Below are 24971 nucleotides of genomic sequence, written 5' to 3' on the forward strand. Positions count from 1 at the left end.
AAGAAAGTCCAATTGTAGTTTTAAAACAAACATACTTAAACAAAACCAACTGGAGGTTTAACATTTGATCTGTTCTTCTCCTGTACAGATCGCCCTAAAAGATCAACAAATCAATATATAAATATCTTTATTTTTGTGTTCTTTTGAAAAGCTGTGAGTATCACAGTAATTGTTATGAAAAGAGTAACAATAAGCCTGTGTCTAAACAAAAATAAACCGAAAAATGCACCTAACAAAGACACTTTCTACACAAATGCATTAAAAGACACACAGAACAAAAAGTAAGTAAGTAAAGGTTATGCATATTCAGTGTTACTGACTAATGCCAAAAAAACATTCACATTTAGATCTTTTTTTTTGTTATACAGGATTATTTATTTACATAAACCTCTGTATGTGTACAGATAGTCACACGAACTATAAAAAAGCAAAAATGTGGTGAATTGAAAAGAAGAGTGGAGATGTTTAACATTAAGATCATTTTTGTCTTTTGTCCAATTGAGTGAATCCACATGACGAGGCTTTCAAGAGCTAACAAACACAAGTCTGGCGGTGTAGGCCAGGTCAGCCAGGTAGAGCAGGAGGTTGAGAGCTGTGAGCACAGATGCTGTGATGAGGTTTGAAGTCGCTTGGCCTTTCCCGTGGTTCTTGTCAAACTGGAAGATGGGCCAGAGTATTGTAGCCGTCAGGTACATGATCACAGCGAGGAGTCCGTATCCTGACAGGAACTTGGAGAAGGGGATCGGGAGGAGGCTGGTCCACTCCCCCACACACAGCACAACCACCGCCATGGAGAGAATGAAGCAGATGCAGTACACGGACATGCACCACTTCAGTGCCGGGTGCTGGTTATAGGACACGGGATCGCTGACCAGGATGAAGATCACACAGGCCACAAACGTTTGACACACCTTCAACAGTCCTGGAGCTGTAGCCATGTAGCCGGCCAGCTCTCCTGGTCTGGCTTTGGTCAGGCTCACCTCACCCATGTACGCCACGGTGGCCAAGCAGGAGAAGACGGTGGAGACGATGCGATAATCCCGCATCTCTCCACGGTTTCTCAAGTCCTTGAGGAAGAACAAGGGGAAGATGACGGAGGCGGAGAGGCAGAGGAGGGTAGCGTAGGAAGCGACGGTAATGGGGAAGTTGGACCAGGACACGGGGGCTCTGGATTGGAGGCCAAACTGCTCCACCAGCAGGACGAGAAGAGTGCAGGCGAAACTGAAGGCCCAGCAGAAGATGCACCAATCGGCCATCCCGCCGCTCGGGAGAATTGGCCCATGTGCTGCGACACTGAAGGCCACACAGGTGAAGATGAGGGCGGCGACACGCACCCAGAGCACCCGGGAGGTGGGAAACACCAGCAGAGGCATCGTCGATGTCGACCCGTGACAGGACTGAATGACCTTTTAAGAGTGTCGAAAAGAACCCTAAACCCAGTGGAAGATCTGATGGTCACATACTCTGAAAAACACAAAAGGAAACGTCAGTGTCGACTGTATAAAGGGAGATATTGTATATGTAAAGACGGTGAGGATTTAAACTAACTTTATGAACTTACTTAGATTTTACTTTTTTCACAGTGTGTCCATGTTTCTTAAACATGTTCTTATCATTGTCTTTAAACAGGTAGTGCGATATGAACAAGTTGTTCAATCCTGTTCAATTCAAGGTAAGAAATGCTTCCCTCTAGTGTGCGAACAGCAGCTCTTGACAAACGTCATTACTAAAGATTAGAACATACAGTCCGTTACATCCGCCAAGGGGGTTGTGTTTTTTGTCTGAAATAAACTGTCACGAAATTGAGTTCAAATTTGGATTTTGTTCAGTAGTTTCATTTTGAAAATGAAGTGAAAAATGTTTAAGGAAAACACTTTTATGAGTGTTTTCTGATGGTGAGCTGGTGAATGTCCTCTACAGATAAGTCTTGTTAAATGTGTTGATCTTGTATCATCATTTGCATTGTGTTACTGGCTTCAATAATAAATCACTTTTTTTCTTTTTTTTAATCATTGACTTTAATTATGTATTGGCCATTAACTCCACCAACAGACTTCCTGTTCTGTGCAGAAGTCTCAGAGGAAACCACAGTGACTGTACAGGAAAGGGTGTTTGAGAATAGCACCCTGCTTATGAAGCAAACTTAGTCTAGAAACTTAGATAAACCACATTTTTTGTTACTTTATACCAGCAAAACTGAGAAAATATAATCTAAATGATTTACTGTACTACTTGTAAAACTCCCACGTGATTCCAAAAACAACTTCGGGTCGGAAATGTGACTTTAAACTATAAAACCAATAGTCATTTCAATAGTGATAAAGGTGGACTGACGCCCGTTAAGAATAGCGGACATACCGCACCCATGGCTGCGTGTCAAATACAGAACCACACCAAACACTGAAGATACTGTCCGAATGAAAACAAGTTCCATGTAGCTTACCTTTTTAATCGTTTGGTGGGTTTTAGTTAGGGATTTTTTTTAAAGTTCCAGGCGCAAAGCACACAAAGGTCCAGCCTCTCATCCAGCAGCACATCAGGAGCAGCCCATTTTTGGTAACGTGCAGAAGTAAGTAACTCTGCGTCACTGTAATACCAGCCACTCCCCCGCCTGTCAGTGGGACTGGATGCTTTTCTTTGAAAAAATCTCGAAGCTTGACTGAGAAATCAGACTCTTTTTTTCTTTTTTTTTTCTTTACCTTCTGTTATGACAACACCCGACCACTATGAGGGGCTTTAATACAATTTTTCCTTTTTATTTAATAAATATTTGGGTGATGGACAAATATATATTTGTATTTTATGACGGTCTAGATGGGATTTTTTGATGGTATTTATTTGTTTTATCTTGTATGGCAATAGATATGTGCCACCAGATTATGTTGCATTCAACATTTCGAATGTTGACGTCTAAATTTAAAATTATCTCTTTCTTGAAGCAAATTAATTTCTTTATTTTAATTATTTTCTGGGTTCTTGTTTGCGTGGGTTTTCTCCGGGCACTATGGTTTTCTATTAAAGTCCAAAAACCAAACTATGTGATTTAGAACTTTATAATAACTCTAGGTGTGAGTAAGTGTGAGTTAGTGAGAAAAAACAAGAGGTCATATATGTGTATGTTTGGATAGCCCATTCTTCTAAATGATTTCATAATGATTATGGCTAATAAGAAAATATTGATTAAATAATTTATTTATAGTGATGACAGTAGTGAATAAAAATAATAAAATAAATATACTCTTGATAAATAAGATGAATCAAATAAATAATTATAAAATAAGATACAGTATTTAGCAAATGCCTTTACCAAATAAATAAAGAAGGTACAAATCTCTAAAATAACCACCTAAAAATGTTATTTCTGGAAGAGGATTTAAATTGATACATTAAATAATTGTAGTAGTTGGGGGTTACACATTAGAATTTAATGGCAGGTTTTAGCATTTCGAGACCAAGAATGAATTATTGTTCCACCATTTTATGTCTGGGGCCCCGTAAAAAAAAGGGCCAATAAGGCAGTGTCTAATCTATCTTATTTGTTGTTGTGCCGATGCTTATAACAACACCACCATTTAGTGTCTTTTATTTAAAACGCTAGGGAATTTCTGAAACTCGGTTTCATTTGCAGATTTTGAATGTGTGTAATTGCTTATTTACAAACGCAAATATAATTTCAGAACTCTCAGGTTTGGAAAATGTATTTTTATTTTGCAAATCAAATTATATATTTTAAAATGCAACTGTATGTGTGAAGACAAAAATACAAATATGAAATTTTAGATTAGGGTTATTTTAGATGGATGGATGGATAGATATATAGATAGATACAATTTTATTCACACAGATCACCAACTGTGCATTTACAAATCTTAATTGCTGAGGTGCTTCTTGTTCCCCTGGCATGACTGTGGAGGCTGGGATGTCCCTGCAGTAACAGTATCGCTGCAGATGCGGGCGCCGGTGTGCTGTGTTTTGTTTGTGTGGATCTCAGGGGACATGATGGTGGATCCACAGCAGGATAACAACACTGCAGAGAGAACATTAAGGACGGCGACCGAGTGAGGAGCCATATATGAAGTGACAGAGACATATATTTTTGATGTACTTTCCACTGTGACGGACCATGAAACGCCCTGGACGGAACATTTGTCTTGGACTTAGGAGCTAAGGTGGAGTTCTGCTTGGACTTGGGCGAAAACTGGACCGTGCTACTCACTAGAGCTGGATACTTTAAATTTTTCTCGAAAGCACGATATTGACGGATTTTCTTTTTTTTTTTTTACTTTTTTTTCTCTACGGAACCTTTAATCGGCTCAGAGCCGATCACAGTGTGCTGGCCGGCGGCTTGAATCCTAACGCCATGCCGCGGCTCGACCTCGGCCCTAAGCTAATGTCAGCGAGCTAGCGCTAGCGAGACGGCTTTTCGGATGGCCCTGGTCCCTTAATATGACACAAAGGTTTAGGGCCACGAATCGAACATAGAGAGAACATTCGGATTTACTTGAAAGCACCTTTCGTTTGTATCAACCCAATGACATAACGTGTTTTAATTGTCGGCTGACCTGCCAACTAGCTAGCTAATTCGTTAGCCACCGTTGCACACCCAGTGGTAGTCTTAGGGGTTTTGTTTACACTGACAACTATGTAAGTTTGTATGGATGCGAGCAGTAGTGTAGACACGGATAGCAAACCTGCTCCCAGGTTACTTAAAGAGTTGGTTTATTCCATTAAAAGCTAATTGGTATTTGCAACCACTTTCACACGAACACTGCTGTTATCAATCCAGTTTGAGCCTTTTTTTTTTCTTTAGTGTTTCAACGAATCTATGCACGAATACGAAGCGAGCCTTTTGTTTAAAGTAGTACCTATATAGTGTTCTGGGATTATGGTACGTTCTTGCACAAATCTTACGCACGGGTTTAAAGTAGATGTAAATGCACAATCCACACACCAGTGTAGTTGTTGATCTCCCGCAGCAGAGCTAGACATATCAGCCGTTCATTTATCATTTATGATCGTCGCGAAAACAGACACTGAACATCGCCCTGGATCCTCGCATGTCCACACCAACCACTGGAACAGTCGTGTGTTGAGCTCTAACATTATTGCAGCACTTTACCAGCCATTTACTGTTGTCTTAACTGGATCAATGGTGTGAAGGATGGAGCTTTCTTTATGATCCCAACCCAGCCCACTACCTGATGCTCACTGGTCTCTAGCATTGTGTGGACTTCCTAAGATGAAAAGCGAGAAGATGGGGAGACCCGCCGCCCAGTGACAAGAGTTTATTCTACACCAGAGGAAGCAGAGGAGAGTCAAGTCTTGGCTGCAGACATGAGTCTTCGCCAACCGACCTCCACGCTTGACAGGTATGTACCTTCTGCTCCACCGAGAGTTTCGGTTGCTTTTTGCCTAAACACAATGTAGCCCTCCCAGATGGAATGATCATATGTTTCATCTGACTGAGGTCAGGTCTTGAAAAACTAGTCAAACAGGCTGTTTACAGTCACAGAGAGGTGAGAAGTGAAAAAGGCTCCTGCCCCAGCCTTCTCTTTAACATCCATACTCCACATAAAGAAAGAGAAACAGTTGAATGAAATGCTCTCGCAACGGTTTGTTGTCACTATAAATTCCATTCTACCGAAACCCTTCAAACCCATCTAATCTCATGTTATTAACCAGCGGTGTCGTCCTCCGTTACTGACCATCTGTGTGACTCTTCTGTCTTCATAATACCCTTTCCCATCTACATCTGTGTTTGTGTTCATGCTGTGTCCTGTACTTTCTGTGTCATGGCATCAGGGCAGTCATTAAGAAAAAGGTTCACCTGCTCAGGTAGGACAACTGGCCGGTCAGGCCTTGTATCAATAGCTGAAGCGAAAACAATGATTGTTATTATTCTTCCATTGTAGTGCATATTTCCATGATGTGTAACACTTAATAACTTGAAGGACCTGAATTTCTTTTTGAAGTCAAAGAGAAGTTGTCACATCAGTATTGTCTGCTTGATTTAATGCATTCAAATATTGCCAGTGTGGCAAATGTTGGATACAATTAGTGTAGATGGAGGTAATAAGGACATTTCTTTTTGGCTGCTTTTTTTTCCTTGTGACTTGTTGTGATGTAGTTCAAACATTAGCGTGTACAATGTGAAAAAATGTTTTAAATTGAAAAAATTCTATTGTGTTTTCAAAGTCATAGAAAATTAGCAAAATAAAGTTAAATTATTAATCAATTACAGAGTGTTATTTATAAATAATTGTGATTTCACATTGTAGTGTTTATTTATTTACGATTACTATTCAGAAATAAATACCAATTTTATATATAGTGCAGCAATTGTATAGATCAGCCCGTGGACTGAACTTTATAATTGTTGTTTATTTTTTTTTGAAGAGATATTTATACACTAAGATTGTAAAGAAGAATGTAAAGTGTTGTCATTGTTACATAAACAATATTTGAAACTTAAATATGATATGATCTTTGAAAATATTATTTTGCTGAAGGCAGCTTATTATATTAATTTTCTAACTTGGTTTCACAATAATTGCTTTTTTTCTGTCTACCTTGCTTTCAGCCCTTTTGCCGCTTGGTGAGTTTTCCTGTCTGTCTTGTCTTTTCCAAATATATACTGCAAGGCTCGACCTTAAAATCTCCTTTTTTGAATTTCTAGAGAAGAATATATAACCATACAGTAAAAGATTGAACACAATGGACTGGTATTTTAAGTTTGACAATAATGCACTGTGTCTATTACTAACAATACTAATAACAGTGTTTAATCCACTTTTCTTATAAATGTATATCAGAAATACCTGCTCACTCAAGATCTTTGAACTTTGATAAAATATTAACATGTTTGGTCACAGCTATAATTTGGCTTGTTTCTTATGTTTACCACATATGTTCAACAATTTTAATTACATTTTAAATCAAGGGTTTTTCATGTTAAACAAAATAGACTATTCCATGTAACATATTTTCAGAAGTACTGGATCACACTCATATTTTGGACCCAATATTGACTATCTTCCTTGTCTACACAGTTGACGGTAAACCTTTATTTGCAACATTTTAATAGCACTTACATTTAATGTGTTGCAATAATTGGAGGCATAATAAATACATCTGCCGTGATAATTTCAAAGACACACCATGGAGTCGTTCACTCCAAATGTGTTGGCTTCCATAAATACATATGTGTCACTGTGTCTCTAACAACAATGCACTGATTTGTACATCAAAACTCCAAACCAGAGTCATTGCCCTGAAATAGGAAGAATCTTAAGAGATTGTTTGGTAAATTTTCCCTTATAATGTTCCAGAGCACAGACAAGCATTTAGCCAATAATTCTATTTTTGGATGTTTCTGCTGATTTCTTTACAATTGTTTCCCACAAATTGCATGTGTTTTTATTGATGTGATGTGTTTCCACTGCTGGCATGCCAGCATGATTTTCAACAGTTGTGTTAGCCGGTAACACAAGTTGACTATTATTGGATTGCCTGTTGGATCTGATTCAAGACTCTACATATGTGTGAAACAATTTTAAATTTGCTTCCTCCGCCATGTTTGAAATTATGATTTAGTCTTGTTTTAAAATACTGTTGGTATTCTGTTGACTTTTCCCCTATACTTTCTGTACAAATCAGGCTGAGCAGTCTAACCATAGGAGACTCCGATCGTAAACTGTCTGCCCCACAACAGAAGGAACTTCTGACAGACATAAGTTCTGAGAGCTCAGGTAATTATTTTCTTTTGTATTATTCTCCGGGTGTTCTCTGCGACCATAGGACAGAAGTACAAATTTTACACACACACTTGTTTCATGAAAAAAATACACAATACACCTTGGTGTAAGAGAAATTACAATTTTTTTCCAAATTAACCACAAATTTCATAAAATACATTCAGATTGAAAGTAGTTAACCCCAGTGGTGAACGACCTTCATCACTGCATATGTATATATTGAAGCCAACACATTTGTTTTCAGGCCTTTGGGTCACCTTGACCCTGAGATAACGCTTAAGGGTTAAGAGTAAGGCCCTACTGTGTAAGATATATGACTTAATATTTAGTAAATTCCTTATTTAATTTAATTTAATTTTTTTTTTTTTTTAATGAAAAATTGCTCTATTTGCTGTGGCTAATTGGAAAAAAAAAACAACTTTCAATAAAGAAAATAACTTCAATAAAGTTCTACCTAACCTAATCTAAATTAATATTGTTATGAACACCTTAACACTACAACAAAGACACATATTAACAAATCTGATTATTTGTCTACATATTCAAGTTCCCTCTGGTTGCCTTCTGTTCCTTTTTCTCTCCCAGTGATTTTCTTCAATCAGTGTTGATTAGTAGAGATAAAAAATATGTATTATTTGTTTCATTTTCAGGTACTGGCCTTGTGCAGAGATGTGTGGTCGTACAGAAGGACCAGCTTGGTTTTGGGTTCACAGTATGTGGAGAGCGAGTGAAGTTAGTGCAGAATGTGCGACCCGGTAAGTGACAAACCATTGTCGATTCAGTAACAGATAAGAAGAACATTATATTATCAAAATTGCAAATATGACATGAGTCCTGCTCATGACAATAGTTCCAAATGTCTGTGATTTCATGATGGGATCTTTCTTCCAGGGGGCGCAGCAGTAAAAGCTGGGGTGCAAGAAGGGGATCGCATCATCAAGGTGGGTTTTATAACCAAAAGCAACTCTTCAGTCAGTCAGCGTTCTGGCCAATGGAATATGTTATGTGTGTGTAGTTTATTCTTTACCAAATAATGGTTATTTTACTAATTGGTACATATAGTCTCATAATTCCAGTCATTCTAATGATGTTCTTGTGTTCTCAGGTGAATGGTTCTCTCGTGTCTTCCATGTCCCACCAGGAGGTTGTGAAGCTGATCAAATGTAAGTCCAACCTTTAAAAGCGAACCTTTATCTGAATGTTGTTAATTTTTTTAATACGTTCTATATATATATGTTAATGTTTGCTTCTTTTAGCTAAAATAGTTTATTTTTTTCAAACCTGCATTTGAATGCTTTTGTAGCTGATTTAACTGTGAAACTGTTTCATCTACAAATATAAATCACTTACTTGCTAAATCTTTAATTATCAAGTGGGATTTTGGCGACTTCCTGTTTCGATTTCTGATCCATTTCAGTTTTTACACTTCTCCGCCAAAAGTAAAGTGATGGTTCCTTGTTGTAAAAAGTGAGCTATAAAAATATGCAAGGTGCTGAGAGTGCTAGACACTTGATTTAAAAAAATGTTTCTTTTCTCACAGCTGGACCGTATGTTGCCTTGACACTGCAAGGCCCCCCACCCTCCTCTTCATCCTTGCCCCTGGAGCCCCTCCTAACTGACCTCTCACCTAATCAAAAGACTTTGGGTGGAGAGACTCCATCCCCACCCCCTCCCCCGTCTCTTTCTGGACTCACTAGCACCCCCTCCCAAAGAATCACTGGACCCAAACCACTACAGGTGAACCTCATCTTTCACTGAACAGACATATTAGGGTCACCCCTAAACATTGTTTGGTGGAACCTTCTTATTTTCTATTTCAAATGTCTTTCAGGACCCAGAGGTACAAAAACACGCCACTCAGATACTCAGGAAAATGCTGGAGCAAGAAGAATCTGAATTGCAGGTTAGTAAAAACATATTTTTATTAAATGCTTGATTCATTTATTTAATAGAAGTCATATCCTCCTTTTTTCTGTGTTTCTATTTCTGCCTTATTGCAATGTGTGTCATGGATGACTTACGATCTGGGTTCTATTTAAAGGACTTGATGGAAGAGCAGTTGAGAAACCCGTCAACTTCTCTGGAGGAGCGGATTGAAAGTGCCAAAAGAAGAGCTCACCAAGTCAGGGTTAAAATCCAGCAGGATGTGGTAAGAAAATCCCAACAATTGTATGTTTTTTTTATTTGGTAAGATATTAAAATTCACTTTGGTCCAAACTAAAAACCTAACACAAACACAAGAGTTATTACATGTGAACAAGGAATAGACAGATTATTAATTACTTGCTTGTAATGATAATAAAGATTTTTTTAAAGGTTGCTAATGTGATCATTTACATCTGGTTTTCCCCCCAGGAAGGAACAAGGTGTGAATCTATCACGAATTATGTCAACGCAGGAGAAGGTATGTATCCTTTCAGATTAACTATAAACCTAATCTGGAATACTGACGATTAACATGTCCTTGCTAACACTCTCTATGGGTTGTTCATTTATGAACTGTAAGAACTAGCAGCAGACACAAATCATGCATCATTGATCCTGTTCTTGCCATTTGATTAAAATTTGATTGGTTAATATATGGTCAATTAAGTAAAATTTAGTACACTCGAATCAACAGACTCTAGTACTTATATTTACTTCATTTAATTTCCCCCTCACAGGTCGATTATCAATGGACTCGAGTGAAGGAGACATTGAAGTGAGTTTCATTATCAATCTTTTATTGTCTGATGCATGTTCGTGAGAGTGCCACTCATCCTGCCCAACTCGCACCTTCCTGCACACCCTCCCTCCCCTCCTGCACCCTCCTCCTTCCCAGGCCTTTGAGAGCCCCCACTCTTCCCCTTCGCCCTCCTTCCAGTCTCCCAATTTCCAACGGCAGAGCTCAGGCAAACACACCGTCTCTGATTCGGTGAGATGGACGGCACGTGTATATATTTGTGTATCTAGTTTATCATTTTGATAGATTGTAATCCTCAAGCATGTTTTTTTTAAACGTTGCACCGCATCTTCTCTTTTAACTCGAACTTTCAAGCTGCATCACTCTAAGATGACTTTAATTACATGTTTTATTGTGGATGTTATTATGTATGCTCACACAAATGACAACATCTGTCTTTTGGCTAATGATTAATTTATCCATCTGTGTTTCTGTTCAAAGGTTGGGAGACCTCAGATCATTGGTCCAGAGGAAGAGGATGAAGATGATGATTGTTATGCCTTTAATGAGGTGAGTGATTGAATATATTTGAACGGACAAAAGTTACTTCAGCAAGGTCTGACTGAAGGACCTTTACTTGACTGCTTGTCTTCTTTAGCTTGTTTATGATGAATGTTCTCAAAGAAACACTCGCTTTTTATGAGAAATTGTTTACCAATGATGGATATTAATGGTTTGATCATGCTTTCTAGTTAAGTTAATTATTATCTAAAGTCTTGCATCACTTTGTTTTCTCTTTTTTTTCAGATGGATGGTCCGTTCCAAGACATTGAGCTGCTGAAGCTACGCCCGGCACACATGACAGTCTTCATGAGATATGTGTTCACGCAGCTTCTGGACCCTAATCCTCTGGTAATGCTCCTTAAAATAAAAACTGATGTTAGATTAGGGGTTTGATCCGTTTCAAAGGAAATGCTTGATATTATGTGTTTTTGTTTCCCAATGTAATCCTTTTAAACTTTAAATATTTGAGTAGTATTTTCAGACTGTGTTTAAGATGTTTGCACTTTTCATTTAACCCCTCCCACCCCCTCTCTTTCATTATCAAGCTGTTCTACCTGTCAGTGGAAGCGTACCTCGGTGCAAGTCCTAAAGATGCCCGTTCACTAGCACCTCAGATCTGCTCACATTTTCTGGACCCAGACGCCGTATGTACTGACTTTTACCACAGCCTTAATGCAGCAATTATATAATAATTGTTTTCTCATTCTTGCATTTAATCCATTTATAATGCATAAAAATATAATACAATACATTTGTTTTTCCCTTCAGCCTCTGAAAATCAAGGTCAGAGAGGAGTACCTGACAGATATTGGTATGTCCAGATTCATCCCCACATTTAAGATCCGTCTGTGTGTTAAATTTGTAAACAAAGGTCTCATTGCCCTAAAATATCTGACAAATTGATCTTGTAAAATCTTGTGTGTGCAGAAGGTCGACTGCATGCACAGGAAGACATCAGAGGTCCCTTATCAGAGCTGCAGCAGCAGGTGCTGCCAGATATCCACGACCAAATACAGGACTACAGGTTGTGCACACGTTTCATTCATTGCATGTTTTAATTCTATACCTCAGTCATGGACCAACAAAAATGAATTCTACAAACATTTTTTTTTTATTTCAGGATTTTTTTTTCACGTTGACCTCCTTCGGTTATTTTTCAGATTTTAAATCCTTAATTTAAGCTCATCACGAGGTCTGACCAAACGTTGCTCAGCCCATCCTTAATTAAACCACATATTTATAGTATAAAACAATATTTAATTTAAATAGAAATTTGGAAAATTTCGGTGATATGGGTGACGTTTATTTATCATACTGGGTCTCAAAAATATTTCCTGTCAGACGATTTCAACAGTTACTGACTGTATGTGAATCATGTAAAAAAAACAAAACATGTGTTTTTGGGTAATCGATGTTTCAAAGACCAACCTCTTACAACAGGAGCAAGCAGATGATGGGCCTCGGCTCCCTGTTCGGAGAAGGTGACCTGCAGCATTTAGACGGCGACCCACTCAAGGAGAAGCAAGTGGTGGACAAACAGGTCACAGCCCTGTGGGAAATTCTGTGAGTGTTTCAAAAATTCTGTGTTCAAGACACTTCTATATTAGATGACTGATTTGTGGCACCCCATCACTCTTTGTAAACAAAAATCAAATCCGTCCTATTTATTCATCGTATGAATCTGAACATCTTTGCATTGTAAATGCAGTCAATTATGAACTCTATAATAAAGTGTTTGATGCCGCCTTCTGGAAAAAAAAACAACATAAACTGGATTGTTGTTTTTTTTAAGTTAAAGTATTGTCTCACATCGCATACTCTGATACACACTAGTGTATTTCCTTTGGGATGGATTTCAGTTTATCAAGGATTTGATTATTACATGAAAAGTTACATTGAATGCATTAAATTATTGAATTGAAATATAACATTTTGTCTGTTACCTTTGTAACGGAAATCTTCAACCTACGTATACTTACATAACACAAGCCCGGTACCATTTTTCTCCTCTGGGGTCACGAGTCAGGCTTAACAGACTTGAGTTGATGCTATCATAAAAGGAGATAACAAAGCAACAGAAGACGTCTGATAACAAAGGTCGTTAGGACAGTAGCCCATCCTGGAAAGCACATGACATTTATTTGATTCAGTCCATGCACATTGGCTGTTTTTGTCACATGACTGCTGCGCTGAATTCTCATGCTGGAATATTCTGCTGAAGTGATTTGTGTTACACTCGTCACATTTTATATCCTTGTCGACGAGACTTAATTATGTGCTTTTTCTTTCCCAATCTAGATCCAAGCACGAAGAGGATAGAAGGTAAATAATGACTTTTGCTAGCTTTTCTTTTTTACTTTTTTAACTTAGAAGGATATATTTGTTTGTTTTTTGACACACTTTGTTCCTTTTCTATGTTGCTCTTTGCCTTGTTGGACCTCACAATCAGTTCTCGTCTGGCGTCGGTTGTGCATCTCTATCTTCGTCACTCGGGTATCAAACTAAGAGACTCTAAGGTTTTTCCGGGTCTCAGCACAGAGAAGGAAAAGTGGCTCGCTTTCCTGAAGACAAAAAAGGTCAGCTAAGCTCTGAATTGAATAGTAGTCTACCTATAGTTAATCAACCATTTTCCTTCAAGCTATTGCTAAGTCACTTCTCTGTTCACAGCTGAGTGGCACAAAAAAAGAGAAGGACGGCGAAGAGAAAAAGAGGAATCCTATTCTGAAATACATCGGGAAACCCCGGTCCACAACTCAGTCCAGTAAATACAAGCGCACATGCTGACACCATCGCATTGTCATGTCAATTGTTGTCCATCTGTTGTTAAAGTTGCTGATGATTTGATTTGTATCATGATTTGATTTCATCCCCTTTCTTTTTATTCATGTTTGATTTATTTGTTTTTTAGCATTCCATATCCCGTTGTCCCCCACTGAAGGTATATTTATTTTTGTTGGTTAGAATTGTGTTGCAACACCCCAACTACATCCCATTTTCTGCAGTTTGATTTTACTAACACCAAACATTCGCTTCAACGTGTGTTAAGCTTCTTTTTAATCTTCCTCATGTGCAGTGCGTTCTGGAAATGTAAGGAACATCATCCAGCATTTTGAGAACAACACAGATACTGAAGAAGGTGGTGAGACTGTTGACCCCCAGAGGCTGTCCACGAGCAGCAGCTTAGGAGAAGACAGCATGGACAGGTGAGGGTTCAACTTATCCTACTTTTGTTTAACGAATGTTGGTTTAAAATTAAGCATTTAAAATTTAACTTTCGCTTTTCAGCCCTACTGTCCTGGTACGATTGGCACGCAGTGAGTCTCTGAAAGCTCAAGGCGAAGGCCGACGTCGGGGCATGGGGTCGGGGAACGAGTCGGTCCCACGGTCTCGCAGTGACGTCGACATGGAGGACAGCGGAGAAGAGAGGGAGGGTCCTAGCCTCAGGCCGCTGCAGCACAGTGGCTCGTCGTCTGCATCCAGCAGCTCTGCTCGGTACAAGATGGATTCCTTAAAAAATGTCCCTGAACTATTAATATCATTTGGTAGATTCTTGACATCCATGACAAAACTGGCCTCATACATGATAGATTTTACAACTCTCTCTCCACTGTCTTAAACGTAGGTCTCTAGAGAACCCTACACCCCCATACACACCTCGGTCTCGACGAAGGTGAGTCATCACATTATCCCCAAAAGTTACTGAGTGGTTATCCTGGCTTTTCTAACCACTAAACACGAGAATGTAGAATTTTAGTCCATTTAGAAAATGTGCCATCGCTCCATTTCACAAATGTACTCCAAAACTGTGTACAGGAGTATGGAGTCGCCTCTGGCTCTGCTGCCCGACACCGTCGCTCTGGAAGAGGATTTAGGTGATGGTCACAACTGGCAGCAGACGGTTCCTCCTCAGTTGCTCGCCACGCTCAGCCCAAAAGAGGTGGACAGACAAGCAGTCATTTACGGTAATGTGGAAGCATACATTTTGATATAGATGCATTTAAGAACAACCCGTTTTTTGTAGTCGGTCGGTTGATTATTAATTAAATCGCGGCTTTACAATTAAATATACAGAATGCCTTTCATGTTGTCATTGAGACTGACCTGTTGCCCTTCCTTGCCTCAGAGTTATTCACCACTGAGGCTTCTCACCTCCGCACGCTACGGGTCCTGGACCAGGTCTTCTTCCAGAAGATGCGCTCGGTGTTAAACTCAGACGAGTTGGCCTGCATCTTTCCTAACCTCCCCCAGGTCTATGAACTCCATGGTAAGTTTCTTGTTTCATACCTGTGTTCAGTCTGAGCCGTTCTGAGTGAGGATAGTAAAGCTAAGCCTGTGACATTCATGATATAAATGTAAGCGTTTCGTAACAACGTTAGGTTTCTTGTCATGGTGCTTCATTTGAACATTTGTGATTTTGCTTCTTCGTTTGTTTGTTATCGTAGTAAATTTAGTGTTGGGTCAACATGTACCCAAGACGCTACGTCACTATGTAAACATTAATTATTGTTGAACCAGGTCTCATTTTACAGTGTCAATGTTTGCTCTAGGGGTTAATTTTGAACTTGATACATGTTTGTTAACATCTAGGTGAATGTTTTTTTAACAAATGCAATATGAACTCTGTTTTTACGCAGAAAGTCTGTGTGAAGCGATGAAGAAGAGGAGAGAATCTCTCATTGTTCAGGACATTGGGGATGTTATGTTGGCAAGAGTAAGTGTATTGAGCTCTAAGCATGCACATCCACCTACTAGTCACGTCTCACTTAGCTTTAGTGATATTGCACTGATGCAAACACGGTAAACTGAAGACAAGCTCCACCAAAATCCACATCAGTCGTACCTTCTTTACACTGAAATAGAGACAGATTAAACAAGTTGTATGCTACCACATGCAACCACTCCATTGCAATGCTGTCTCACACAAAATGCGAATAATCATCCCTTGCTAAGACAATGCTTGGCTGCCTTCCCACTTTCACTCTTAACTGTAGAATGTGCACATACAGCTGGTCATAAAATACGTACATGCAAATTAAATTATATTCTTGGAGGTTTCTGTCATACATTTTTGTTTGCACTATAATCATTTCAAAAAGTAACTGTCACTGAATACATGTGTGTTTGGTTTTAGCCACATATTAATATCTGTCTGAAAGTTTGTCAGCATGTGAGGCAGCAGCTCAACTCCAGCTGATGGGTCAAAATGTTTCATCTCACCTAGACAGACGCACAGATCCCTTTACCAGCTAAATAAATCTGAAGATGTTTCTTGCAGACGGATCATAATCACTATGGGAGCTTCATTCTCATGCTTTGTCTTTTCAGTTCGAAGGTGCATCAGGAGAGGAGTTCCAGGAACAGGTGTCACAGCTCTGCAGCCAGCAGTCGCAAGCTTTAGAGCTCATCAAGAACAAAAAAAGAAAAGACACTCGGTTCGCTCACATCATTCAGGTACTACTCGACCCGTAGAAATAATACACCTTTAACTGTGTGATTAATATGAACTTGTCTCAGATGATAATAATTTATGTTCACTCAGGAATGCGAGGCAAGCCCTCACTGTCGGAGGCTGCAGCTCAAAGACTTGTTGGTGTCAGAGATGCAGAGACTTACAAAGTATCCTCTGCTGCTCTACAATATCATTAAACACACGGAGGGTAAGAAATGTGCACAGATGTTCAACAATGATGACTACAAAGTGCTTAACCACTTGACTCCTTTCTGCAGCTGGATCAGCCGATCTACCAAAACTCCAGCGAGCCCAGACTTGTTGTCGAGGCATCCTGCAGGCTGTCAACGAGGTCGTCAGGGAAACGGAACACAGACAACGCCTCAGCCAATACCAGCGCAGACTGGATGCTGCTCCTCAGTTCAAGGTAGCTGAAATTGTTGTGTGTGTGTGTTTATGACAAAATAGATTTTAACTTAATTATGAGAAAATATACATTTGTGTATTTATTGATAAATATCAAATTCAGATCGATTCATTCGCGCAGTGTCACACGTAAATCATGTTGTTATGTTAAGAATATAAATTAAAGCATTATACTAGAGATCAGAACTAGCTAAACACGAATGTGACATTCAATCCCATATATATTTTAAAAAGAAACTGACTGCGTCAATCAGACCAACGTCATGTCTGGTCTCTAGAGGGAGGTGAGAGACGCATCGTCATTCTTAGAAACTTTAATGAACACAGTCTTAATTTAAAACTGCATCTACAAAATTATAAAACAAAGGGCTTTAGATAATAAACAATGACGACGACAACAGCAATGAAGAGCATGGTAGTAATACAAAACGTAAAGAAGAACGTCAATGACAACAACATTATCAACAACTACAATAACATAGTACAATGACATCATGATGGATTACAACATCAGCACCAACTAAAAAGTAAATCATTCTGAAACCATATCGAGTAAGATCTGTTCATCTGAATTAATATAATATTTTCGGTAGTTGATTGTGTATGTTTCGTTTTATCAATTAAATTCTAATCTATTACTGATGTCGACTAAGGTGAGATAGGATGTGATTTTATAAAAATCAACCAAGAATCTTTTAGCCCAGAAGTCACCAACACATTTCTTTGCTAATCTGGAAAAAGTAGTCCCCTCATAATACTCCAGTATACAGTATACAGTATACTACTGATTTCCCAATTTAATTTATGTGCTTTTGAGACTTTTCCCTTGAAATAAAATTGTGTTTCTTCCAGAATTTGGATTTGAGCGCAAAGAAAATGATCCACGAAGGACCCCTCATCTGGAAAGTCAGCAAAGATAAGCAGATAGGTCAGTAGCTCCTGGTGGAGTGTGGTCGACTGCTGATGTTCCGCTCACGTTTCTTTTTCCTTTGATCAGAGATCCAAGCGCTGCTGCTCTCCGACTGCCTTGTGCTGCTGCAAAGAGGCCTAGACGAGCGCCTGCAGCTCCGGTATCCATCCCGCTGGCTCGGTGGTGGAGGAGGAGTGAGCGGAGACAGCAAGATCTCTTTTAGCCCTTTGGTGAAACTGGAGTCATTACTAGTTCGTTCAGTAGCGACAGGTAAGGTTGATACCTGCACAGGTTAAAAGCCCGTATTTGTACAGCATCTCATTTTGTGTCTTGTTTGGACAGATAACAAGGCTCTCTACGTCATCAGCACTAATGAGAGCCAAATTTATGAGCTGGTGGCTGGAACATCATCTGAAAAAAACACGTGAGCGTCACAGTTTTATCTACATGTAGTAGAATTATATGAGAATTTAACTTTCCTCATTTTGTGTGTGTGTGTGTTTTGGATTCCACTTGTTATAACTGCAGGTTTATTTTTACTTTTCTCTCACGCAGATGGAAAGATTTACTTGAAAAAACAATCGCATCAGCGGGTGGTTCGTCACGTATGACCAATCACAGTGCCATGCCAATATCGTGAGTTAATCCACACTCTTACTAGTCCGTTCAACCTTTTACTTTTTGAAACCATTCACTTTATCTCATTAAGCATTGGTCTTATGTCATGATTTCTTTTTCAGTTCCCCCAGTCTTGGCAGCGTACCCTGTGCCTCAACTGACAACAGCGTGTATGAAGGTAAAACTTCATACCATCTATTTTCTTTTCATTTGTATGTGGCTTCACAGATGTTAACGAAGAGATGTGAATGCAGAAAACACTATGGTATAGTGTACTGTATGTGTGGTTCAAAAACAATATAAAAGTAGTGCTGCTATTCTCCTCTGCTCTACTCTCAGAAATCATCCAACAATAGTTATGTTCCTCTCTTTTCCCCTAACTTAGTGTTAAACTCATGGCTCAGGGGCCAAATCTAGAACGCTTAGTCATCAGATTGTTGGCTAAAAATCAAAGCAGATGTTCATTTTGCAGTGGTGACCTATGAAGATGCCAGAGTTTAAGATAAGATGGGGGAAAGGAGCACAAACACGGAAATAACTGTAATGGATTGAGCCTCAAAGACTCAAAGAACAATATGGAAATCAGACGCCTGCTTTCTGTTCTGTAAATATACATTCAGTTCAACCTGTGACTTGGACTGCTTAAAGGCGTTGGGCCCTTGTGTGATTGAGTGTGACAGCCCTGACTTAAATAATCCTGGTGTTCCCCTTCAGACCCCTCTCTGACAGAGCAGTCAGATTCCATAACCACTCATTCATCAGACGACATCTCTGCCGACACGTCGACGGATCAACAAGGATCTTTCATTGATGTTGAACGACAAACTACTGGTGTCGCAGAAGCAGCTTTACAAGACGGTAATATTTTTCTAATAACACGACTTCAATAAAAACATGTAACATGATCCATCCATGACTTGTATAAATTGTTAAATGTTTTCAGCCTTAGGTGTCAATTAAAAAAAGTAATAATTAAAAAAACAACATATAAGACTTAACACAGATTTGTCCCAAATATAAATTATGCCAATGATCCATATCATATAAGCAGTTTTTCTGCAAAAATTATGTCATATTTGAATTAATGTAACAATGCACAGCTGTACATTTCTCCAGCAAAGTCCTTTTTAACTTTGATGTGTGTCTCATTGATTCATATTATATTTGTATTATATTCTTACGGCAATTTAAGGTGAAAATCTGAAAACATTTCGGAAGCTACAGTTTTAAAAAGCATATTTTAATGTAAACGTGTTTCAACTCATTTGGAGATATACTACCCCCTCGTGGCAGATCGATGTGCTACATTTAGTGCCGCACCACTCTGACATGATTGTTCACTTTATGCCGTCACAGTTGAAACGTTGCGGCAGCTGATCCTGCGAGATTTCGACGAGGATGGTTGGAGCCATGACTCGGACGACACTCCCACCAACGACACATCCAATGAGAGAAGCTCGCTGACGGGAAAGAAGCGTCCGGCCTCTGCCGACACCGTCCTCAGCTCCAGCACCTCCGAGTGGGAGTCTGAGGAGATCACTGCCTCAGACACGGACAATAACGGTGTTCATGTTGTACGAAAAGGTAGAAAACAAATCACTTAAAGATTTATTTTTTTTCAGGGTTATTTAAAAATAATCTGCACTGCATGTTTTCTCTGAATACTTGGCGCACTCTGCTGCATGGTCCACTTGCTGCAGTTTCTACTCTCCTTACTCTCATGTGAACTCACTCTCCTCTTCATCACACTGTCCTCTGCATAGCTATGGTTGCGGGTTCTTCTTCTTCCTCTGTCAATGATGGCATCACTGATGATGTCAACGACCTCTTGCAACAATCATCCAAATCCGGCGAGGCCAGAGTTCAGGGTAATGTCATCCACTGATGCACTCTTTTTTTTGGTTTTTCAAGCGCAAATGAGGTTTTTAAAAAGTGATTTTATTCATAACCGACGGCGTCTTCATCATGTGCTGCAGGCAACATGTTCTACTTAGTCATGCCGGCAGAGCAGGGCGAGACCGCCACTGATGACCTCGACGACCCCGCCACACCCACGGCCAACAGCTTCCCTCAGAGTTTGGAGGAAATGACATCATCGTACGCGGAGGATGAAGCACCACAGATCCACCAGTCTGAGACCATGCATCTGGACCTGGAGGAGGAAATGGATGATTTGCAAACCGGGCAGCAGAGTCATGTGATCAAAAACGTAGATGAGGTTTTTCACACCATCGAGGGCCTGATGAGCAAGTTACGAAAACTGAAGGTGGGTTATACTTCATGCTAGACACTGCAGGTCTTATAGAGCCAACCTATTTCTTTTTTATTTATGTATTTATTTTCAGGAAAAGTTGTTCTAAAGCAGGTAGTACTTCAACTCCTTCAATTCAAATGATTATTAATTTTATTGAGATGATTCCATCAAAGAATTTGCTGACGTCCCATAGAAATGTAATCATCATTATCTCAGTCTGCTCCGTTTATGTTCTCCTCGCCCTGATCCTCTTTTGTGATTGGTTAAAGCAAGCTTGAGTCCTGCAGAGATATAACCGTAATGGACAATTAAAACTAATTTCATAATTAATCAGCTGTAAACAATTACATTCACACTTGTGTCCCTGAAGGCAGCACAGTGTTGCATTTTAACTCATTTTGTTTTCATATTGTAATGTGAAGATTAGTTTCATTTTCTCCAGCATTAATCACAGTACAACTTTGAAGCGTTCATACGATGCTCTTCACACGAGCACTGACTGACTTCTTAACAGACAAACATGTACCACGGCAGGTATTTTTAGTAACATATCATTGATTTTCACCCAAACAGGATCTGTCTGAGCTACATAAAGGAGAAGTAGTTCACATGTCATCAAGACTTCATTTCAATAAAGGCCATATATAACCTGGTCACATGGACCATATAATAATGTGACACGATATTTTAAAAGCAATAACCGCACGTCAGCCAATCGTAAACAGGAAGTGAAACACATTAATAGAAGTTTACAAAATAATCACATTAACAAGGTTTTCCTTTTTCTTCATATCAATGTTTCATGTCCCTTTAAACCAGGTGTGCAAAGTGCAGGATGTGATGTCATTGTTTTCCATACTTGCCTATATTATAGTTGCAATGTGTATCTGTTGTACAAAAATATTTCTGAAATTATTACTTAATCATTATTTAAACGGCACCATCACCTTGAGACAAACAGATTCAGCTTTTCACCATCAGCTGCCAGGACAGTATTCAGATTGTAACCACTTGTGTTGTTGTTGTTGGACAGGAAATAGAAAAAGCTCATCACAAACTCTTACAAACCCTCCGAGAGCCGTCTCTAAGCCAGGAGTCTCTAGAAGGACCGAGTCACTCTGCGTCGGTCTCCAGGACGCCCTCTCTGGACAGAGGATCCGTAGACGGTGAGTGGAAACATAAGCCAAACCTCGTACAGAAAACCAAACCTGACTTTATACGTGTTCATCCCTCCAGGTAAAGAGACGAGTCCCGCTGAGCCCAAGATACAGTCGACAGGATTCTAGCTTGAGTGCAGTGAGTGGAGCTCACACAGAACTCTCTGGTGGGATCGACGCTCCGACTCCGACCTCTAGATTTCGCCTCCCCGCCCTCTGCATGCACCAGCCATGAGTTGAAAAACCTGGCGCCGCCGTTTACATTTCTGTTGTCTCAGTCGTGGCAGGATCAGAACGCGAGCAGAAGATGAAGGATATAGAGGAAAGCACCTTGGAGAAGGACCAGGAGCAGCGGTGGGAAAATAATGCAAGTGTGAAGAGAATCATGAGTCGTACGTGACGGACTGAAGCAGAGTTCATTCGAGAGGGACACATCACCCTAGCACTTTACCCATAATGCTTCTCTGCGTCATGCGAGTCCTGGCGGAGGCGTGCAGGGCACCAGCCAGGAACACTTGGGCTTCCCCCGTTGACCCCCACTGTTTGACCTGCAACAGCAGAAAGGACTTGTTGATATCAGGTTTTGTGCGAGCGAAGTCAGTAGAGCTGTGAGAAGAGAGTTACTGCGACAACATCTACTGCACTGTTTCCCCGCGGATGGTTTTCAGTGCCTCTCAGAGATCAAACTACCAACTCAGCGAACTAACACCAGACATATTCAAAATGGATTCTGCAGGAAACACACTAAAAACTTGAATTGTCAGTCACTCAACCCAAAACTGCTGCTGTCATCAACAAGCCCTGGACTGAACAGCAAGTGTGAACCAGCAACTTTCTTTTAGCCTCCAGCCAACACTAGGGCAGGTGCTCACACCCCAAAACACCAAGTCAGCGTTTTTTTTTTTACCTTTTCCAAGTATCAGCCCAGAGGAACACTTTTATTTCAGCCTCCGATTTAGAAACTCAGTCTAACAAATGTTTTGAACTTCATTTATATCAGGCTTAACCAATGAAAGCGTTTGCTACATTTACACAAACATGCTTCGACACGAGTGTTCAATTTCCTTTTATTGCATAACATATCTGGCTCCATTGTTTCTAAAATGGACTTTAAATAAGTAAATGAAGATTGAATTGATTTCTGTTTAACAGAGGGTTAGCTGGTCGTCACTATGATCCTCAATAGATCATTAAAGATTCAGCCAATCAGACGTGGCTTGACCCGTTTCGTTAATCATTTTAAAACAAATCACATTAAAACCATGTGGAAAAATATATAGTTCTCCAAAACATGAGGATATGTTCTTGTGTTGAGCCGATATCGCCTCTGTCTGTGAAAATGTAGCAAATCACCTGTTACAGTGTTTTTAGTGTCTGATGAGCATCGATATTTACTGTGAAATGCAGCACAGTAACAGCAAAGTACAAAATTCATCAGACTTTAAATGATGATGTTCAATTGAACATCATAATGAGTGAATACTACGAACATAAACTGCATCTTTGTACTCTAAGAGAAGCTGCAGGTTGAAGATGAACCAAGTGGACAGACCTCTGGCTACATTTGTTATTTATGCTGATGCTGCTCTACTGAATATCAAGAACAAGTTCATGGCAATTTTTTTTTTTTCATTTCTTAAGTTTGACATGTCATCCAGCGACCATTGTATAGAAAGAAAAAAGGTTTTGAGGAATGTAACAATTATTTAAGTTTCCTTAGCCTCCACGCGGGATGGAATCAACCAGTAGCCGTCAAACTGACACGTCATTCGTTTGCTGACTGTTTAGACGGAGCCAAGAGAGTGTTTGATGCATTTCTTGGCTCTATATGTTTAGTTTTTATAAAAAATTCCAAGGTACTAAAATGAAGAAAAGTTCTATGAAGGGATCGCTGAGCGAGACAAGAGCTCATTATCAGACCATGAATCTTTTTTTGTAGGTTAAATAAAAACCAGATCACGAATGCATCACTTGGTCTGAGCTGTCCAAGACTTAAATTAGTATCTTTCTTCCATCTTAAATTTCTACCTCTTCACTTGAGTTTCCTTGCACTCTTGTTTCACACTTTTGTCTCGTACATTCACATCAGCATTGAGGCTCCTAACTGAAGCTAAATCTGATTCCTTTTTTCTTGTTGAATTATTTGAGTTGCACACGATGAGCCTCTCTGCACAGTGCAAACTACTGTACACACACAACATTAACTTTTGTCTCGTCGTCTCTGTGTCTTTTAAAAGCAAACCTTGTTCACTGATGTAATATAGAAAGAGGTCAGATCCACTTGTTTTATATGTTTTTTTCTGTAAAGCCTTAGTCCTGGTATTTGATTTTATTTTTGTAGATATTACCGGAAAAAAAAGGATGTATAAATTATTTTCTTCTCCCTCGTTTTGACAAATGGTGAGATGGTTTAGCTGCACAGAAGGAAAAAGTTTGTTGGTGTTTGTCAGATTAAAAAATAAACTGGAAAAAGAAACGCTGTCTTTTCTGTGTTTTGCTTTGTATGTTGAATTAAAACTGTGGCTGTGTGAGAAGAGATGGTAATGGTTGTTTCTTTCTCTCATTAATTATTAAAAGACAATTTAACGTTTATTGCTTACTAAGTGAGCGGTCAGCTGTTTTTCCTCTGCGTCTATTCTTCAACTTTATGTCAGTCTTTAGGTTTCTTGTAGACCTTTGATTCAAATTGGGGGTTTTTTTCTGATTTGTTAACGTAAGAATGCATTGTACTGTGTTAAACAGTAATCTGGTCCTTTTAAAATGAAATAAACTAAGTTATTCAATTAAGCTTTTTTTTAAAGATCCCATAAGCTGTGACCAAAGCATCCGCTGGAGTCCATCATACATAACATGACGGCAGCATTAAGCTGAAACCACATTAAAGCATATCCACAAATAAATCTCAAACTATGACATAAGCTTCTGTTGTTTCATGCTGCCTTACATCCATAAATCGCCCTCAGGCATGAGACGATGGATGTTTTTCCTCCAAAATGACAAGATCAGAAAATGGCCCCCGTTGCTCAAATTTAAGGAGCTTTTGGATCTTTACCTTGCATTCACTGTAAAGTTTGGACGGGCCACTAAATTGTATTCTGAGGGCTACAAAAAGCCCACTGGCTGCAGGTTGGAGAGAGTAAGAGAAAGAGCAGTTTTATTATTTTTATTTGAGTATTT

At 39.4% G+C, this 24971-nt stretch overlaps 2 protein-coding genes across 7 annotated transcripts; one reads left to right on the plus strand and one right to left on the minus strand.

Annotated features, from left to right (window-relative positions):
• Positions 1-348: 348 nt before the first annotated feature.
• On the minus strand, positions 349-2585 carry myadma (myeloid associated differentiation marker a). Its single transcript, XM_087789544.1, has 2 exons — positions 2444-2585; positions 349-1464 (listed from the first exon to the last, which is right to left on the minus strand). Exon 2 carries the CDS (start codon positions 1371-1373, stop codon positions 525-527), a length of 849 nt encoding a protein of 282 aa, XP_087645670.1. The 5' UTR covers positions 1374-1464; positions 2444-2585; the 3' UTR covers positions 349-524.
• A 1344-nt stretch (positions 2586-3929) lies between these two features.
• Positions 3930-24270, plus strand: arhgef11 (Rho guanine nucleotide exchange factor 11). 6 transcript variants are annotated; one of them, XM_087789545.1, is made up of 42 exons: positions 3931-5369; positions 6581-6595; positions 7657-7748; positions 8405-8509; positions 8646-8695; positions 8860-8917; positions 9295-9491; positions 9586-9657; positions 9796-9903; positions 10110-10158; positions 10418-10455; positions 10576-10668; positions 10918-10986; positions 11224-11328; positions 11526-11624; positions 11749-11791; positions 11908-12004; positions 12421-12543; positions 13279-13302; positions 13430-13556; positions 13648-13741; positions 13889-13918; positions 14054-14183; positions 14266-14472; positions 14603-14650; positions 14794-14942; positions 15104-15244; positions 15615-15691; positions 16306-16431; positions 16520-16637; positions 16708-16856; positions 17708-17783; positions 17853-18035; positions 18108-18189; positions 18321-18401; positions 18506-18561; positions 19098-19241; positions 19740-19967; positions 20147-20251; positions 20360-20649; positions 21671-21803; positions 21874-24270. In XM_087789545.1, exons 1-42 carry the CDS (start codon positions 5335-5337, stop codon positions 21921-21923), a joined length of 4296 nt encoding a protein of 1431 aa, XP_087645671.1. In that variant the 5' UTR covers positions 3931-5334; the 3' UTR covers positions 21924-24270. The 6 variants fall into 6 exon arrangements, with proteins under 6 accessions (XP_087645675.1, XP_087645674.1, XP_087645671.1 ...); XM_087789549.1 differs by lacking the exon at positions 14603-14650 and having other exon boundaries at positions 3930-5369; XM_087789548.1 differs by lacking the exon at positions 13889-13918 and having other exon boundaries at positions 3930-5369.
• The last annotated feature ends 701 nt before the right edge of the window (positions 24271-24971 follow it).

The sequence above is a fragment of the Callionymus lyra genome, chromosome 4, assembly GCF_982586985.1.
Source record: "Callionymus lyra chromosome 4, fCalLyr1.hap1.1, whole genome shotgun sequence".
Lineage (NCBI taxonomy): Eukaryota > Metazoa > Chordata > Actinopteri > Syngnathiformes > Callionymidae > Callionymus > Callionymus lyra.